Below are 19952 nucleotides of genomic sequence, written 5' to 3' on the forward strand. Positions count from 1 at the left end.
AAGAAGAAGAAGAAGAAGAAGAGGTGGTGGTGGTGGTGGTGTTGGAGGAGGTGGTGAAGGGGGGGTGGTGGGGAGGAGGAGAGACGGAGATCCGAGAATACATAACGCGCACCGGGGACTGGAGATCGGAGCGCGCGCGCGCGCGGAGCGGGAGGGAACCGGATCCGCCGCCGCCGCCGCTTCTGCCGCTGAAGGGCGAGGAGACATGAAGACACCGCGCAGTGCCGCCGCGGCGCGAGCCGAGCACCGGAGGTGAACCGGAAACAATGAGCGAGGACACGCGACCAGACGAGTGAGTATAACAATAACAACAACAATAACAACGCGGTCTTTATTATCATTTAGTTATGGTGATCAGCTGTCTTATCGGCGCGCCGCCGCTCGTGCGTCGATCTCATGGATCGGGATTGGTCCTGATATGTTGTTATGGGCTCCAGTGTTGAGGGGGTGCATGGAGGGGGGGGCTCCTCCTTCTCCTCCTCCTCCTCCTCCTCCTCCTCCTCGTGGAGAGGTTGGTTGAGGTCGGTGTGCATGCCTCCTGCAGATTGGGATACAGTCATGACAGAGAGGAGGCGATGGGGGGGCAGTTTTGCATCATGATGGACTCCACCGAGCAGACGGAGGAGGTTTCTCGTTAACAGAGCGTTTGCACCTCCTTTCCTTCGTGAAAACAGCCAGTTCCTGGTTTCCTGGTTTCCTGGTTCCCTGGATTCCTGGTTCCTCCACCAGCAGGATGCGGCCTCTCTGGCTCATGACCCCCCTTTTCCGAACGAGTCCACTGTATGTTGTGACTCATCACCAGGGTGCATAATGTCTACAGGCTGTGTGACCAGTTCAACTAAAGAGGGGATTAGTCCCTCTCTGAAGGGGTTTGGTATTATTTAATTACCCAAAAGAAGAAGAAACAAGGTTCCGGGTGCAGATGAGACAGTTAAATATGGATCCAGGACTCCAGTTTGAGGATGGGAATCGGGTTTATTGCCCGAGTAGAAAGTTTTGCCTTGGTGCAGCGATAAAACCCACGTCGGTAAATGGAGCAAACCATCATCAGTGAGGCCCAGCGAGTTAATATTTAAACGAGGAAGGATTTTACGACTGTAGAAAGTTATCACGGTGTCGTGTTATCCTCCGTCGCAGTGAGCGCGAAGCGAAACAGCGGAATTAAAACGTTTAGTTCCGGAGCAGAAATGTGTGCTTGAACCAGCTGTTGTCTGAACGTGGCCTGAACGGCTCCATGAGGGTAATTCTGGCATTTAAAAAAATATATTTATATATTTCCCCATGTTTCTATGTGTAATTGAGTGAGTGATGGTGACGACTTTAAATGGAGTCCAGGATTGAAGGAGAAGGCTAAACAGGCTGCAATGTAATCGAGGCGACTCCTCGGCATCAATATACACGTCCACCAAAGTGCTTGTTTTTGCCACTCATAAAGCTGCAGATGGATATTAGAAGTGTCCGGCAACACTTTGGAAAGAATCCAACAGAGGAAATAAAAAAAGTTTTTTTTTCTCTCTATGAGGCCTTTTGTGCATCTCGCTCCCGAGAAGTCTCGTTCGGAAATCAGGCGTCACATCCACGTTGCCGAAAAACCCTTTTAGATATCACTAAGCTACACTTTTTTGGACTCCTTTTCTCCGACTCACACGTGCCTTTCGGCTGGCAAGTCACGTGACACGACGACAAACAGAAGGCGCAAAAAAAACGAGCACTTTTTGGAGGTGAGGAGTTGCCCAATGTGATTACATTACAACCAGTTCTAGCGGCTGCAGCGCTCTCTCCTTCAGCAGAGAACCGACGGTGGCCCCCGTCAGCCGCTTAGACGCCACAAAAAAGAGGCAAAAAATACCAAAGTTACCCTTCAAAATAAGTCCCGAACTCCCCCAGACGAAATAGAACCGAGTTACGTCCTTCAGGTCTGCAGAAGTGTGAATATTTGAGCATTTTCACGGGAACAAATGAGTGCAACACCCCCGAACGTCTTCCTGGAAAGACTCTCTGGAAGCGCGTGACCGCGGGTAGAAACACTCGACCTCAGACGTGGCCGCACAAGTTTATTTCACGCGCAATGAGACCTTTTAGATCGGACGCGCTGATCCAAAACACTGGATGGTTTTGTTCCCTCGGTAATGGAGCTTATCAAATGAATCGGGGTCCGGGTGTTCGGCCTCCCGGGGTCCAGATAAAGGCTGAAGTACACACCATGGACTACGATGCATAGAAGTAGCAGAGTGTGTGTGTGTGTGTGTGTGTGTCAGCAGACTTCCGGGCGATTGTCCGAACAAGCTCGCAGCCTCCGGGCGTCGAGATGTTGTGACTTAATTGTAATAAAGAACGTCGACTTTGAGCGCGGGCCTGAGAGCCGGAGCACACCCCTGCAGGTAAACACATGACTCACGCGAGCCGCGTTCAGCCGGATGAAAGGCTCGCCTTGTGAAATGTTTACCCAGACTGCACCGGGGCTGCAGAGAGAAGCAGGTAGCAGGCCGTGTGTGGGTGTCATTTTTCTTTCTTTCTCTCGCTATGGTCACTTGTTGAAATCCTGTTTTTTTTCTTGATCTCACGTTCACACTTTTAATTTCAGTTTTATTTACTCACTAAAAATCTGTCGTCTGGGTAAGAAATGAGCTCAGCCGAGTCGAACCCTCTGCGAGCTTTCGTTGATATGAATTTTGTTTGTGTGAATGTGTAATTTGAAAAAAACTGATTAAAACCAATGTTCTTTTTTTGTTTTTGTAGGACCGAGTCACATTTAATAATATATATTTTGATGCTGACTGGGATTATTTTAGGTGCTGAACAAGTTTTCAATTATTTTGACTGAGTGATTTGTACCAAACGAAGAGGTTTTATTGAGTTCGTAGACACGGCAGTTGATTTAAAATAGTATTTTTAAACACGTTTAACGCTTTTAACAAATATTGCGCATATATTTAGGAGGATTTTGACGTTTCAGAAGAGGAGAAGGGCTGCAGGATCCAGAAATCTGTGTTAGCAACAATATATCTTGAGTGCGAGCACACAGCTTGAGCAAGAAGCAGAGCAAAATGCAAGAGCAAGCAGCTTTTTGAGTGCGAGGGGCGAAGAATGACTGAATCTGAGCGGGAAAACCAATGAGTCATGCACTTAAAATTAAAAGCCCACGCTCTTAATGATAAGGAAAAAAAGCCTCGTAAAAGATGCGTCCGAACAGATTATAAATAAGGAGAATATGTATCTCACTTTATGAAATCACTTGAAAAACGTCCTCGTCCTAGAGTACTTACTCACTTAATATGATAATATCCTTCTCCATCTAGCATTGAGCTACCGTAGCTTACATTACCTAGCTTACCGTAGTTTACCATAGCTTACCGTAGCTTACATTACATATCTTACATTACGTAGCTTACCTTAGCTTACATTACGTAGCTTACCGTAGTTTACATTACATAGCTTACATTACGTAGCTTACATTACGTAGCTTACTTTAGCTTACATTACGTAGTTTACCGTAGCTTACATTACATAGCTTACATTACATAGCTAACATTACGTAGCTTACATTACATAGCTTACATTACGTAGCTTACATTACGTAGCTTACCTTAGCTTACATTACGTAGTTTACCGTAGCTTACATTACATAGCTTACATTACGTAGCTTACATTACATAGCTTACATTACGTAGCTTACATTACGTAGCTTACCTTAGCTTACATTACCTAGTTTACCGTAGCTTACATTACATAGCTTACATTACGTAGCTTACATTACGTAGCTTACATTACGTAGTTTACCGTAGCTTACATTACATAGCTTACATTACGTAGCTTACATTACATAGCTAACATTACGTAGCTTACATTACATAGCTTACATTACGTAGCTTACATTACGTAGTTTACCTTAGCTTACATTAGATAGCTTACATTACGTAGCTTACATTACATAGCTTACATTACGTAGCTTACATTACGTAGCTTACCGTAGTTTACATTACATAGCTTACATTACGTAGCTTACATTACGTAGCTTACTTTAGCTTACATTACGTAGTTTACCGTAGCTTACATTACATAGCTTACATTACGTAGCTTACATTACATAGCTAACATTACGTAGCTTACATTACATAGCTTACATTACGTAGCTTACATTACGTAGCTTACCTTAGCTTACATTACGTAGTTTACCGTAGCTTACATTACATAGCTTACATTACGTAGCTTACATTACGTAGCTTACCTTAGCTTACATTACGTAGTTTACCGTAGCTTACATTACATAGCTTACATTACGTAGCTTACATTACGTAGCTTACATTACATAGCTTACATTACGTAGCTTACATTACATAGCTTACATTACGTAGCTTACATTACATAGCTTACATTACGTAGCTTACATTACGTAGCTTACCTTAGCTTACATTACGTAGCTTACATTACGTAGCTTACCTTAGCTTACATTACGTAGTTTACCGTAGCTTACATTACATAACTTACCATAGTTTACATTAGGTAGCTTACCGTAGCTTACGTACGTAGCTACAGTAGCACACTTTGGTCAAAAGTGTCCTCCAAATATCTAAAAGGTAAACGTGAATGTTGTTTAATGAACACAGACTGCTGTGTTGCTCCTCATTGGTGAAGGAGTGTCATCGTCTTGTGTAGTCAACAATAACAACAACAGCAGCAGCAGCTCTGCAGCTTCCCCAACGAGCAAGGGGAGGCGATCCGATACCTGCTCGGGAGTTTTCATTGTTTTTGTTTGGAGCCTTCTTGGATTTCATTGAACGGTGAGGAACCGAAACTCTTCCCTATGTGGGGAGGGAGGGGGGGGGGTATTGATCGGGCAAACCGATGCCCCCGGACCAGCCCCACAGAGAGCTGTCGATAACGCCGGAGGGGGAGGGGGGAGGGGTTGAAAGTGACTTTGAGGAAAGGTCAGCGGGCGGCGGCGTCCCCCCGGTGCTCCGGCTCCACCCACAAAGGACGACATCGATTTTATATCAGCGCTGACCTCCATCAGAGCTGCTGGCGCACGGTCACTTCCGCTGGTCGTAGACGTGGAGACAAATATTTAACTTGATTAAAAAAAAAGATCATTTATTTATCTTAGGCCAAAAAAACATTGTTTTTCATGCGCTGGTCATTTTCGAGATTTATTTTCTTTTTTTTTTCCATAACACGTCTTCGTTCAGGCTTGTGAAAAGAAAACATCCCAAATACACATTTAGCTGTTTATTTTTTACGTCTGTAGATTTATCCTAAATTCACCAAAGGTTCAGAAAACGTGTAATACAAACAAATAATTGTCTTAATGTCAGTAATCAACTGGGGAAGTTTCATGGTTATATTTATTAGTTAATTTATTTCCCGGTAGTGTCTTCAAAATATGTGTATATGTAACATATCTTTAAAGGCCGTCATAAATTAAATTTTATCCACGACACCAATGGAAAAACTTTTTTATCGCTTTAACATGAATTTGATTATTTATTGATTTCATCCTACAAATCATTAAAATTGGGGAATTCATTTCCAACCTATTAGTGTTTATTTCTGGCCGACGTGATTTACATTATAGAATATTATCTCAGGTCACCGGTGTGACGCATTCAGGGTGTTTTCCGAGAAACCGGTCGTTTCGTTTAATAATCAAACCAATACCGGAGGTTGTTAAAAAAAACAACAACTTTATAGCGTAAGATCCGGAGACGCAGAAACACGAGGAACATCAGACGAGTTACGAGACCCGTAAACGAGATGGATGTTTCATGAGAATAACGGGACGCCGATGCGTCACTTTGAACTCTCCGACTTCACCGGAATAAAAGTTACGGGCCGTTGAATATGAGGGAGTTTTGTAACTTTCTCCCTGGAAGCTGTTGTTTACGACACGTAAACAGGAACAGAAATCCACGTCACTAACTGTCCATATTCTCATATACAAACACATCAGTCCATATTAGCCCATGGACTGATTTTACACCCACAAAATGGACTATATAAGAAGTATTACGCAGTAATTTTACATATAAACACTGTTTCAGTGACTATATTTCAGGGTAAAGTTGAAATACAGTAATTGAAATGCTGTTGGAGATTTGAACCTCTTGGACCACCAAACCATACATTCCTGGGGATCATGTCCGCCCCCTGAAGGCTCCCTGATGAGCTGCCATGAGATGTATCCTTCTCATCGCGTGTTAGAAAACACACATTTGGTTTTTTTTGTCGGGCAGCATCACCCCGAACTCCTCTGAGGTTCCTGCAGGACTTCACCTGGAGCCACTAATGGAAGATGGATTTCCCTTTTCGGGTCGATGCGGATCGACTTCCCCGCCGCTCACGTTTCACACATCCGGTGACTAACGCAAACCCACCTCCACCCCCCCAAAGAAACCAACGACCTCTAAAACGTGAAAAACATCTCGCACACTTTCTCTTTGTGAAGGAAGTCGTTGGGAAGTTTGAGAGAAATCAAAAACACCATCTGCTGATCCAGACCTCCGAGACACGAGGTTTTCTACGCTGATGATGATGAAGTCATGAGTCCGGATGGACTGTGTGTGTGTGTGTGTGTGTGTGTGTGTGTGTGTGTGTGTGTGTGTGTGTGTGATTGACAACACGTGTGTTCCTGTGGGAGCATTCTGTGTAGTTATGTGTGTTTGTCTTTCATGATAATGGAGCAAACAGACCACCAGAGGCTATTATCTGCATCTCTGGTCAGCTGTGTGTGTGTGTGTGTGTGTGTGTGTGTGTGTGTGTGTGTGTGTGTGTGCGATGCTGTTTGTTTAAGTGCATCCACACACTGTTGTTAAAGTGCTCTCAGCAGCCCGTTTCATTACCGCGTGTCCTCTGAGGATGGGGGGCCGTTTGAGGGCAGGGATGTCCAACTGGCGGTTTGTGGGCCACACCGGGGCCTCCATAAATAACTACGCGTCGCCGGTTCCCCCCCGCAGGAACCAAGGGCAGGTTTCTTTTTTAGGGGACTCGGGAACCACTCTGATTGGAGGAGAACCTTCATGCCAAACACGCAGTTCCCGCTGCAGCTTCTTTTTCGCCCGTTCAAACGAGCTCTGGTTTCCAACCACTGGAATCAATATTAGATGAAGACGGTTGGACATTTCGCATGATGTCATGATGATGTCATGATGATGTCATTGCACGAAATCTAGTTTTGACTTTGAGCCTGAAGCGAGGGAAGAACTAAAACGTAATTGGCTATTTGTTTCATCGTGTTTTTGTACTAAAGTGTGAATGACCATTTATTTATATTCTATTTCCTATTGCCTGTCATCCAAACTGAGCTGCAGTAATAAATAAATACGGAGGATCAGGAGTGTGGAAGTGCTGAGGGGTTCTAGCCAATGCAGAAGTGAAACGTGGATTCTCTCCACTGACCAGCAGGGGGCGACTCCTCCGGGTGCAAAAGGGAATCAGATTGTATAGAAGTCTATGAGAAGATGACTATAATCCTCCAAGATCTTGTATTCGCTTGGAGGCGGAGTTAATGGTCTATCCGACCCTCAGTTTGTTATTATTGTTGACGTCTGCACAGCTTGTCAGGGATCATCCCTCACAGCTATTTGGTTTATGTTTATGTTGGAGCTTTGATGAAAAGTCGTACTGCGTTAGCTGTTATTTGATGAAAAGTCGTATTGCGTTAGCTGTTATTTGATGAAAAGTCGTATTGCGTTAGCTGCTATTTGATGAAAAGTCGTATTGCGTTAGCTGCTATTTGATGAAAAGTCGTATTGCGTTAGCTGTTATTTGATGAAAAGTCGTATTGCGTTAGCTGTTATTTGATGAAAAGTCGTATTGCGTTAGCTGCTATTTGATGAAAAGTCGTATTGCGTTAGCTGCTATTTGATGAAAAGTCGTATTGCGTTAGCTGTTATTTGATGAAAAGTCGTATTGCGTTAGCTGTTATTTGATGAAAAGTCGTATTGCGTTAGCTGTTATTTGATGAAAAGTCGTATTGCATTAGCTGTTATTTGATGAAAAGTCGTATTGCGTTAGTTGCTATTTGATGAAAAGTCGTATTGCGTTAGCTGTTATTTGATGAAAAGTCGTATTGCGTTAGCTGTTATTTGATGAAAAGTCGTATTGCGTTAGCTGTTATTTGATGAAAAGTCGTATTGCGTTAGTTGCTATTTGATGAAAAGTCGTATTGCGTTAGCTGTTATTTGATGAAAAGTCGTATTGCGTTAGCTGTTATTTGATGAAAAGTCGTATTGCGTTAGCTGTTATTTGATGAAAAGTCGTATTACGTTAGTTGCTATTTGATGAAAAGTCGTATTGCGTTAGCTGTTATTTGATGAAAAGTCGTATTGCGTTAGCTGTTATTTGATGAAAAGTCGTATTGCGTTAGTTGCTATTTGATGAAAAGTCGTATTGCGTTAGCTGTTATTTGATGAAAAGTCGTATTGCGTTAGCTGTTTTTTGATGAAAAGTCGTATTGCGTTAGCTGTTATTTGATGAAAAGTCGTATTGCGTTAGCTGTTATTTGATGAAAAGTCGTATTACGTTAGTTGCTATTTGATGAAAAGTAGTATTGCGTTAGCTGTTTTTTGATGAAAAGTCGTATTGCGTTAGTTGCTATTTGATGAAAAGTCGTATTGCGTTAGCTGTTTTTTGATGAAAAGTCGTACTGTGTTAGCTGTTATTTGATGAAAAGTCGTATTGTGTTAGCTGTTTTTTGATGAAAAGTCGTATTGCGTTAGCTGTTTTTTGATGAAAAGTCGTATTGCGTTAGTTGCTATTTGATGAAAAGTCGTATTGCGTTAGCTGTTTTTTGATGAAAAGTCGTACTGTGTTAGCTGTTATTTGATGAAAAGTCGTACTGTGTTAGCTGTTTTTTGATGAAAAGTCGTACTGTGTTAGCTGTTATTTGATGAAAAGTCATACTGTGTTAGCTGCTATTAGTCTCTGTTCACACTGAACTATGGGTGTGTTATTCTTTTATGGAGCATCTTCTCGTCTACGATTTACAAGCTGATTTATGGATTAGCATGTTGGAGCTTTAGTATACTGGTATCACTGGGAAGTTGTCCAGGAATATGTGTCACCTGTGAGTTGAGAGAAACAGATGTGATCAGGTGTTAAAGGTCATGGGATCACCCTCACAGCTCTTTGGTTGTTTATGTTGGCGCTTTCATGAAAAACGTTGAATGCTGGTCATGATTACCAGCTGATGTGGACGTGAACTATATTCATTTAATTAAGATACTTTAAAATATGTGTTGAGTCCAAACAACACACCATTTTATATGGTGATTTTAAAGAAATGGCATTTAATTTAGTGCAAAGAGATTGTGTTGGCTACTCCTACTCATTAGGACAAACACATTAGCTGAGTCATCACCTTTGACCTGTAAACACGCCTGTTGTTTTGTATTTAAAAAGCGATGTCATAGTATGGGATGTGTCAAGGATTAGCAGCAACATTGACTTTGATGCATTTCAATGTTTTTGTGCAGGATGTTTTTATTGAGAAAATATTGTAAAAAAAAAAAAAAGTGTTAAAACTGCAATTTTCAAGAACAACCCTTTTGGTTTTGATGAGCTTCAATGAGAACATGTTTGTCCTTAAGGAGCTGATTTTTAATTCACATTATATAATAAACTTATTATACGAAACTTCCAAAATAATAACATGTATGCAAAATGATAAAACAATTAAAAAGCCTAGTGAGATGCAACAATAAGACTATTCATTTACATTTTTTTAATGTCTATTTGCTAAAGGAACATTTGACTTTATTTTAATTTTGGAGCTGAGGTTTGCGTCTTATCAGTGCGTGTTTGACGAAGGCGAAAAGAGCTTCGATTGGTCCGATCGTCCGACATCCAGCAAACCGACTTTGAGGAGATTTTCACGTGCAAACGAAACCTCGCTGGTCGTTGGACTTTGTGTCTTTGTGAGTCCGTTGGATGACATCACCGCACCTGTGTCCGGGTGGAGGTGGGCGTTGTACAATATACACTTTTGACCTTCTCTTTATGAGCCTGACACACACACACACTCCTGATAAGAGCAGTCCTCCCACTAACATTCAACCTACATTTTCTAACCTGGAAAGACCTTCAGGGGGACGTGCTGTGTGTGAATGTGTGTGTGTGTGCTGTGATATTATACAACACACAGAGCTACATCACAATGGAGCCATTCAGACAAATGTGCGGATGCTGACTAAAACATTGCATCTTTTATGACGCACATATTAAAGTCGGTTGTATTGTCCGTGTCGTGGCTACGTCTGTATTTTTAATGCGACTTTTGTTATCCGATCGCGGCGAGTCTGCGCGCTCTGAGATCGGATCATGTGGACCACACCTGGTGGGGGGCGTCCGCGCCACATTGAGTTTAGATCTTAGTGAGGTGAGGCCATCGTGTGGGAACGATCGAAACTTTTGAGCTTACCCCCCACACGGGAGTTCCTGTCTTGGGTTTTGTCCGTCGCCATCTTGTTTTTTTTTTGCGACCAGTGAACAAAAGTGACCATATTTGGAGAATTTAGGAGCGACGTAGCAATGCTGTATGGACTCTGGTAGAGACCTGTCAATCACCTCAAGCCCCACCCTAAAGTGTAAACAGGATGTACGAGAGATGCTTTATTTGACTCTAAATGACCATAATTTACTAAATGAACATCACGCTGTATTGAAGAAGACTTGAAACTAGAGATTGAGACCAAAAACTGATGTTTACAATGTTTACTGAGGGAATACATCAAGAGAAGTAGAGTCATTTATATAGACTTCTATACAACCAGAGGAGTCGCCCCCTGGTGGTCAGGAGAGAGAATGCAGCTTTAACACATGAAGCATAGACTTCTATACAACCAGAGGAGTCTGGGAAATTATGGGAAAGTAAATGTGTTTTTCCACCGATTGCTGTCCGATCGGGTCGCTTTGAAGCGTCTGATCTGGTGCATCCGATCACTGAAGGGCCATTGAAAAGACTTGTCGTCACTTGTAACCATGACGACACTAACATCCGTCAGCCGTTCGGACTCTTGTCGGTTTTATAATTTATATTTTTAGGCTCTAAAATGGACTCCCATTATATTGGATAGAGACGTTGACGGGGATCAGCTGTTCAGCAGTTCACTCGACAACGTACACCACGGTCATGTGACCACATGAATTTACTCTATTTAGGTTTTAATTGATCTTCAGGAAGCAGCCACATGGAACCCGTCAAAGTTATAGCATAGAGACGATGGACAGAACTTTAAATACTAGGGCTTGAGTTGTTATGAACCTTTTTTTTCATGGATAGCAGTTGCGTGGATGATTTCTGTCTGGTCCGATGTGTTGGAGAGACAAACCCACCGACTGACCGGCGAAAAAAAGACAAACTGAAGCCTGTAAAATATATTTTACATCATCAGTCATTTTGTAAGTGAAGGTGTCACTGTTTGCAAATGGAGGATCTCTCATTTTGGAACCAAACTCTGGTATATAGTCCCTCCTGTGTGTGTGTGTGTGTGTGTGTGTGTGTGTGTGTGTCACTGTATGCTGCCGGCAAATGCAGTGATGACTCATGCTACACACACGAGCACCATCTGTTTGACAGGCAGGCTGAATCACACAGCGGAGGGAAGCAGTGTGTGCGTGTGTGTGTGTGTGTGTGTGTGTGCGAGGCCCGTTAGGATGTGGCGTTGGCGGCGTGCGGCAGCACGGCTCGACAGCCTGTCGTCAACGGAGACCGGCGTGACACTGTGACCGTGGAAACAGGATGTACGAGAGATGTCTGAGTATAAAAGGCAAGACGGAGAGAGAGTGTGTTATCTTTTTTATTTTTTATATTTTACCTCGACGCGTCTCCATTTTTTTTTTTTCCCCGGCAGATCAGACAAGGGTTTGTTTTGGTTTTCTGTGTGTTTGTGTGTCACAGGTGAGTAATGTTATGTTCAGTAAAGAACATAAAGGACAGGGAGTTGTTATCAGCACTGCATGTTCTGATTTGACAACACCACTGACATGAACTCGGCAACTTCCGGTTCTACCAGGCGACTGGTTGTATAGAAGTCTTTGCTTCATGTGTTAAAGCTGCATTCTCTCTACTGACCACCAAGGGGCGACTCCTCTGGTTGTATAGAAGTCTGTGCTTCATGTGTTAAAGCTGCATTCTCTCTACTGACCACCAGGGGGCGACTCCTCTGGTTGTATAGAAGTCTATGCTTCATGTGTTAAAGCTGCATTCTCTCTACTGACCACCAGGGGGCGACTCCTCTGGTTGTATAGAAGTCTGTGCTTCGTGTGTTAAAGCTGCATTCTCTCTACTGACCACCAGGGGGCGACTCCTCTGGTTGTATAGAAGTCTATGCTTCATGTGTTAAAGCTGCATTCTCTCTCCTGACCACCAGGGGGCGACTCCTCTGGTTGTATAGAAGTCTATGCTTCATGTGTTAAAGCTGCATTCTCTCTCCTGACCACCAGGGGGCGACTCCTCTGGTTGTATAGAAGTCTATGCGTCATGTGTTAAAGCTGCATTCTCTCTCCTGACCACCAGGGGGCGACTCCTCTGGTTGTATAGAAGTCTATGCTTCATGTGTTAAAGCTGCATTCTCTCTCCTGACCACCAGGGGGCGACTCCTCTGGTTGTATAGAAGTCTATATAAATGACTACTTCTCTCTTGATTTATTCCCTCAGTAAACATTGTAAACATGAGTTTTTGGTCTCAATCTCTAGTTTCAAGTCTTCTTCAATACAGCGTGATGTTTATTTAGTAAATTATGGTAATTTAGAGTCAAACAGACCATAAAGCAGGGTACGCTTTAAGGCGGGCCTACCTTATGATTGACAGGTCTTCTTCTCCGTCCATTAGCTGCAAGAAAAACAGCATTATCACCCGTGAAGGACTCAAATCTCAAAGTTTGGGACTCGGCACTTGACTGCAAAACAACGACTTGGTCCCCGCCTGTTATCTAGATTGTAAAAACTGTTTTTTCCGCCCGCTGCCGGCACGTTGACCGGTGTAACCGGTGTAACCGGTGCGTGTCTCTCCGTCCCCGTTGCAGTGACAGCTACATTGTGCGCGTCAAAGCGGTGGTGATGACCAGAGACGATTCGAGCGGCGGCTGGTTGGCGCAGGACGGCTGCCTGAGCCGAGTGGGCGTGTGCAGGCTGCTGCCGAGCGAACTGCTGGGACGCAACACCTTCCTCATCCACGGAGAACGCCTCAAAGACAAGCAGGTCGGTGCAGCCGCGGTCCGGGTCCATGAAAAGGGGGTCACATCTTTTCTGTGTATAGATGTCTCTTTTCTTTGACGCTCAGGTCTCCTTCGTCCGTGTATCTCACCCTAAAAATGCATACGTTACATATAAAGCAATCCTTTGTCCTGTGAACGCGTTGTTTATATGAGAGGATGAAGGAAAACGTTCACAAACATTATGTTTTCTCACGTGTTTGTATGACCACCCTCTATTATTCTGAACTTATTTTAAGTCTCAAACCTGTTGGCTTTACAGCTTGTTATGGTATCAACGCCACATGTACATCAGCATACATTCATAGCCGTCAACATCACGTCTCACAGCATAAAAACTCCTAAATTGTCAATTCCCACTGCATTGAATTCATCGTTCAGGTCGTCTCGTGTGATTTTTGTTTTTCCAGGTGATCCTGGAGTGCTTCTTGAAGAAGGATCTGGTCTACACGAAGGCCACGCCCACGTTCCACCACTGGAGAGTGGACAACAGGAAGTGCGGTCTGACCTTCCAGAGCCCGGCCGACGCCAGAGCCTTCGACCGCGGGGTGAGGAAGGCCTTGGAGGACCTGACCGAAGGTACGCACACTTCGAAGAAGAAGAAGAAGAAGAAGAAGAAAGAAACAACTCGGGGGAGGATAAAGTATGGCAAAGTATTGGGATGACCTTCAAGAGACTAAAAACTAGAGAATAACAGTGTTAGCCAATCACCTGTTTATGTCGTACAAGTGAATAAGACTTACGGGGAAGTTGCACATTTTTGTGAATTTAAATAAAACCCAGCTAACAAGCTAACACAAGCTAAAACATTGTGTTAGCATATATGCTAACACAAGATAATGCTGGACGTTCTAAAGCCTTCCAAGCTTATCGACGTCATCCTCCTATATGCGAACACAAGCTAATGTCTAAGCTTGTGTTAGCATATATGCTTGTGTTAGCTTGTTAGCATATATGCTAACAGTTAAGGTTTCAGTCCTTTTGCTGAGCTAAGCAAAACTCACCCTGTTCTATAGATAAAATTATGGAAATTAGGCAACAAGCTTATTTCCATAATGGTACGAGTTTTCCTTTAAACAGACCGCCTCGTTGCAAAGTGTGCGTGGGAAATGTACACAAAGAGGTAAATGAACGTGTTATTTAACGCGCAACGTCTTAAAATGCACCAAAGAAACACTTTAACGTCAAGTTTGAGAGAACACAACTACTTTGCTCAGTAACGAATGAATTAAAAGAAGCCGTTTGTCCTGCAGGCTCGACCACGTCCTCATCGACGCTGCAGAATGAGGCGGAGCTCGGCGACGACGACGTCTTCACGGTGAGAAACTCTTCGTCCTCCAGCTGATAAAACACTGACGAGCACTGAGGACGACGACGTCGATAGAACTCGGAACGCATTAGAACGTCCAGGATCTTGTCGTCTGAGGGAATATTAATAAAGAGACACATTTTTCACAACTTCATCTCCATCTTTTCGTCAATATGATCCATTTATTACTTCATTTTGTTAACGCTGTGCGTCATAATGCAACAAACATTCCTGGGAAGGATCTGTGTTCGTCCCTCTCGAGTTTTTCTATATTTTATCGGGAGGAAAATATGGGGGAGGGGCTGTTTTTTGGGGTTATTTGGGGTTTCAGATTTGGACAGAAGACGCTGTGTGTGTGTGTCCGCGTGTGTGTGTGTGTGTGTGTTGGGCTTTTGAGGATGTCAGACAGGAAGCATGAAGAACGGGAAAGGTTTGGCATCCTGTGGTGTTTTTGACAAGTACACAAACACACACCTCACTGTCTTTCTTTCTCTTCTGATTTGTAAAAGAAAACCACTGTGCTGTGTTTTATTATTATTTTTATGTGCTGACCACATGGGAGTGATTTTGTGTCACTTAAGCTCAAGGTTAGCGTATAGCTTAGCATAGAGACTGGAAACGGGGGGGGGGGGGGACAGCTAGAGCTCTTCTCTGGAAACCGACCAACCCGACACAGGTGCGGTCGTCTCTTCACACGAACACAGCGCACATTCAAGGTCTACGTCTCCTCCGCCTCCGTCCTCCCATCAAGGCACCGGGTCCCGCTTCCTTCTTCGTTTTTTTTTTCCCGTCTTTCCATTGGCTTCGAAGAAAAGAGGGCGTATACGTTTTTTTTCCAGCAGGACGTCCAGCTACGGCGAGGAGCGTCTCCGACCTGTCGGTGATCCGTCACCGAGCCGCCTGTTTACATAGCTGGCCTCGTTTTAGAGGAGAGCCGGCGCTGACGGGAGGGGAACGTGGCCGAACCCCGTCCTGTCTGCAGGTCTGGCTCCCCGAGGAGGAGGTGGAGGAGGAGGTGAGGAGGAGGAAGAGTTGGACTCAGAGGCGCTGAAGAGGCTCAGAGGACAATGAGGATGTAGATGAAGTAAATAAACCCCTCCCTCCCCCCGTCATGAAGTGGTGCTTCCTCTGGAGGCCCCTGGATAACGGAGGAGATCCTGACCCACTGCTGGATCGGGTTTGTTGGAGAAACAGCAGGAGGATGAATGATGTGGTTATGAAACTACGGAGCTTTTTTAAAGCACTTTGAGTCCAGCTGTGTCGCAAAATGTGAACACGAGTAAAGTCTTAAGAGAATTCGCCACGTTACAAAACAGTTTTAAAAAAAAGAAAAAGAGAGGCCTATTTTCATCGAGTTTTGACAGAAATGTAAAATAAAAAGCAAAATGACAGTTTGTTCCAAGCCATAAATGCGAGAGAGACGTTTTTATTCGCTTAAAGTTCTGCGGGTTCCTCGGGTTCCTCGGGTTCCTGCGTGTACTACATGAAAAAGCTGCGGCTCGCGTCGAAAACCCCCGCCGGACCGAGCACGGGCCCAATAAAAGCTCCACAGAGAAGTCTGGCGGAGTGTCGACGCTCAGCTGGTTTTACATCACGAGCCGGAATAAAAGAAGAGTTTTCACTCAGTGCCGCCGACCTTTCGGTCAGAAGTCAGGATTAAAAGGTTCGACGTTCACAAATGTTTTTATGCCCTTAAAGATAAAGACGATGTACTCCGATAATATTCCCTCTTGCACGCAGCCGTGCGTACTGCAACTAACACAAAGCTCCCCCGGTGACGTACGTCCCACAGCTACCTCCTATAAATGATGTGACTGACCCTCCTTCTTCCAGCTGCAGACTCGTGGCTCTCTTCACCGTTCGGCAAGTTTTGCAAAAAAAAAAATGTAGTTGTTTTTTTTTTACCGGCTTTGCACGAGAACGGTGCTGGTTTCGTGTTTTTGTTCACGTGGACAGAGAAATCTCATCGAAGGAACACGTCCTTCCAATCCATCGTTGTTCACGTAGACATGAGGATGGCGCTCAAAAAAGCAAGTAAGTCATGTGACGAGGAACAACCAACCGCAGCCGGCAGATGTTTTTTTTCCTTCTTCTTTTCTTTAGAAAATATCAGTTTCCAGTTAAAATACGGAGGAGAAGGAGCTCGTGCAGAACTGACATTCATCATTGTTTTGACCAAAACTTCATCATCCTCATCATCATCATCACCGTCATCGCAGAGCATGCTGAGTAAAAGGATCGAGCACGTCTGGTGTGATTTGGACGTGAACAGACCCGCGGTGACATCACTGATTGGGGGCGTGGCCAGAGGTGCGACGCAACCTGGTGCGTTCAGGCTTTCTAAAAACGTCTCCTCTCTGTCCTCCAGACGGCCACCGACAGCTCGTCCAACTCGTCCCAGAAGAGAGAGAAGCCACACGGCTTCTGCGAGGCCCGTCGGCACCACTGCATCCTGGGACATTTCTACGAGCACCACCGGCCCTCCGATCACTACTTCCTGGACCAGGTGAGTGCAGAGCCTGGAGGAGGCGGGACTTATTCTCAGGCACCCTCAGTTTGTGATTGTAGATTACAGACGTGGACGTCACAGATATATAAATATATTATATATATACAAAAGATTATTACCAGTAAAATGTTGCATTTCTGCAAAGACGCATCTGGTTTGTTGAGATGTATTCCGAGAGCACGAAGAACTGGCGACCCAGAAGGCCTTGCGATGAGAACCGCTGTCCGCAGCTGTGTTCCCCCCTGTTCCCGCTGACCTCTTGACCCCCCCGGGAGGACGAAGCCTTTCAGCGGTTTCTGTCTCCTCTTGTGTCTCTGCAGGCGGTGCACATGTTCCCTCGCCACGTCAGCTTCCAGGTGGAGGACGAGGAGATCGTGCGCATCAACCCCCGCGAGCGCAGCTGCTGGCTCACCGGCTACGAGGACTACCGGCACGCCAACTCCGCGCGCGACAAACTGGGCCCCTGGCCCGACGACGACCTCCGCGCCTACGTACACTTCGCCAAGAGCGAGCCGCCCAAGCGCGACTACGCCTACCCGTACCCGCTGAGCTGCGACGGCAAACCGGGTCGCCTGGAGCCGTGCGGCGGCGGTGGCGGTGGCGGCGGCCGCAGGGCGGCGGTGACGGTGCAGCCGCGAGCCGCGCAGCCCAAGGGCAAGAGGCGGAAGGAGGACGGCGAGCGCTCGCGCTGCGTTTACTGCCAGGACATGTTCAACCACGAGGACAACGGGCGGGGCCGCTGCCAGGAGGCCCCCGACCCCATCCGGACCTGCATCCGGCGGGTCAGCTTCATGTGGTGCGCCGACAGCCTGCTGTACCACTGCATGTCGGACACGGAGGGCGATTACTCGGACCCGTGCTCCTGCGACACCGGCGACGAGCGCTTCTGCCTGCGCTGGACGGCGCTGGTGGGGCTGTCGCTGCTGGCGCCGTGCATGTGCTGCTACGCCCCCCTCAGGGCGTGCTACCGCTGCGGCGTGGCCTGCCGGTGCTGCGGCGGCAAGCACAAAGCGGTGGGCTGAGGCCTCGCTGTCGATGTCGACCGTTTTTGGTCTCCGATTGTCAGAACTTTGTCTCGACAGAGGGAGGAAGACACGTTGCCCGTGGGTTTTATTTTATATATTTTGTGACATTGGAGACCCAATGGCTTCCAATTCTCACAAAGACTGAACAAAGATTCTTCATTTCTATATAAAATTATACATATATATATATATATATATATATATAGATCGTTATATATACATGTTTATATATATATATATATATATATATATATAGAGAGAGAGATAGGTGTATGAGTACTTTATATTTTTACACTCATTTGTTTTAAAGGCTTAAATATGTCATTTCCTCACCGTTGTATGAGGTCAGTATGAATGTCGTTTTGTTTGTTGAGCAGCTCATTGACACCTTAAAGGGACAGTGTGTAGGATTTAGGGGGAAATGTCAGAAATGGAATATAATATTAATAACTATGGTTTCATTAGTGTGTGTGTGATCACCTGAAACTAAGAATCGTTGTATTTTTGATAGCTTAGCATGAGCCCTTCATGTCTACGTAAGGGAACGACGGGTCCTCTTCTACGTTTTCTACGGTGGTCCGGAAGGGACAAACCAAACAGGGGGGAAGGGGGGGGGAGGGGTTCTCCGACACGCTTGTGAAGGGAGGGGGTGAGCGGACGGGTGTTTTTAGTTGGTTGCAATCTTCAACCTCATCGTTTTTTCACTGCACTAAATCCTTCACGCTGCTCCTTTTTTTAAACATTTTTGGACGCATTCAATCATTTCATGAAAAAATAAAAATGCGGTGAGATAATTTCACCTGAAAAGGGAGTTCATTTATCTCTAAGTTCGGACATCTGTCTGTCTGTTATGTCACAAACCGGACCAAAACATGGAGACATACGTGTATACTCATCAAATTAATACAGAGCGGGATTCAGGACATTATTAGCCTAGCTTAGCATAAAGACTAAGTTTAAAAATGCATCTACCGTCCCTGTAAAATGTTTTGTATGGAAATATAACAGCAACGACTGCCAGGCCAGCTGTTTCCTTTATGCTACGCTAGGCTAACCAGTTCCTCATATATTGAAAGCTAACCAGCTGTTTCCTTTATGCTGAGCTAGGCTAACCAGTTCCTCGTATATTGAAAGCTAACCAGCTGGTTCCTTTATGCTGAGCTAGGCTAACCAGTTCCTCGTATATTGAAAGCTAACCAGCTGTTTCCTTTATGCTGAGCTAGGCTAACCAGTTCCTCATATATTGAAAGCTAACCAGCTGTTTCCTTTATGCTGAGCTAGGCTAACCAGTTCCTCATATATTGAAAGCTAACCAGCTGTTTCCTTTATGCTGAGCTAGGCTAACCAGCTCCTCATATATTGAAAGCTAACCAGCTGTTTCCTTTATGCTGAGCTAGGCTAACCAGTTCCTCATATATTGAAAGCTAACCAGCTGTTTCCTTTATGCTGAGCTAGGCTAACCAGCTCCTCATATATTGAAAGCTAACCAGCTGTTTCCTTTATGCTGAGCTAGGCTAACCAGCTCCTCGTATATTGAACGCTAACCAGCTCTTTCCATTATGCTAAGCTAGGCTAATATTAGTACATTGAAAGCTTACTTAAACCACATACGGTGAATGTTTTGCAGCTCTGGTTCCCTGACGATCCGCGGGGGCACTCCGCTCACCTCCCAGCAAACAGAACCGATAAACCAGTTTGTCTTGACCAGTAAGATGGCGGCTCCCAGTCCAGAAGGTGACCGTCTCCAAAACGTCCGATTGAATACGTTCAGTTTCGTTGAAATCAATGATCCCAACTTTGTCGTTATAAAACATGCTAATGAAAGAAACCCACTTTGACCTCATTGTGTTGTGTGCTGGTCATACTGGTCTGTCTTTACTGGTTTGTGGTCTGGAGGTTT

At 44.9% G+C, this 19952-nt stretch overlaps 2 protein-coding genes across 4 annotated transcripts in view; one reads left to right on the forward strand and one right to left on the reverse strand.

Moving 5' to 3' along the window:
• LOC117732666 (E3 ubiquitin-protein ligase TRIM21-like) overlaps positions 1-19952 on the reverse strand; it is a 703346-nt gene that overhangs the window by 197048 nt on the left and 486346 nt on the right. The gene's annotated exons all lie outside the window — the stretch shown is intronic.
• Positions 99-18193, forward strand: spred2a (sprouty related EVH1 domain containing 2a). Of its 2 annotated transcripts, none has more exons than XM_034536161.1 (6): positions 99-292; positions 13021-13195; positions 13620-13788; positions 14463-14527; positions 16887-17024; positions 17348-18193. In XM_034536161.1, exons 1-6 carry the CDS (start codon positions 267-269, stop codon positions 18047-18049), a joined length of 1275 nt encoding a protein of 424 aa, XP_034392052.1. In that variant the 5' UTR covers positions 99-266; the 3' UTR covers positions 18050-18193. The 2 variants fall into 2 exon arrangements, with proteins under 2 accessions (XP_034392052.1, XP_034392053.1); XM_034536162.1 differs by lacking the exon at positions 99-292 and adding an exon at positions 11551-11762.

The sequence above is a fragment of the Cyclopterus lumpus genome, chromosome 1 (genome assembly GCF_009769545.1).
Source record: "Cyclopterus lumpus isolate fCycLum1 chromosome 1, fCycLum1.pri, whole genome shotgun sequence".
NCBI lineage: Eukaryota > Metazoa > Chordata > Actinopteri > Perciformes > Cyclopteridae > Cyclopterus > Cyclopterus lumpus.

Excerpts from the sequence above, each read along its gene's own strand:
- spred2a (XM_034536161.1), top strand. The coding sequence starts at position 267 with ATGAGCGAGGACACGCGACCAGACGA. Across the intron at positions 13,789-14,462 it reads CTTGGAGGACCTGACCGAAG|GCTCGACCACGTCCTCATCG; the intron begins GTACGCACACTT and ends TTTGTCCTGCAG. Across the intron at positions 17,025-17,347 it reads ATCACTACTTCCTGGACCAG|GCGGTGCACATGTTCCCTCG; the intron begins GTGAGTGCAGAG and ends GTGTCTCTGCAG.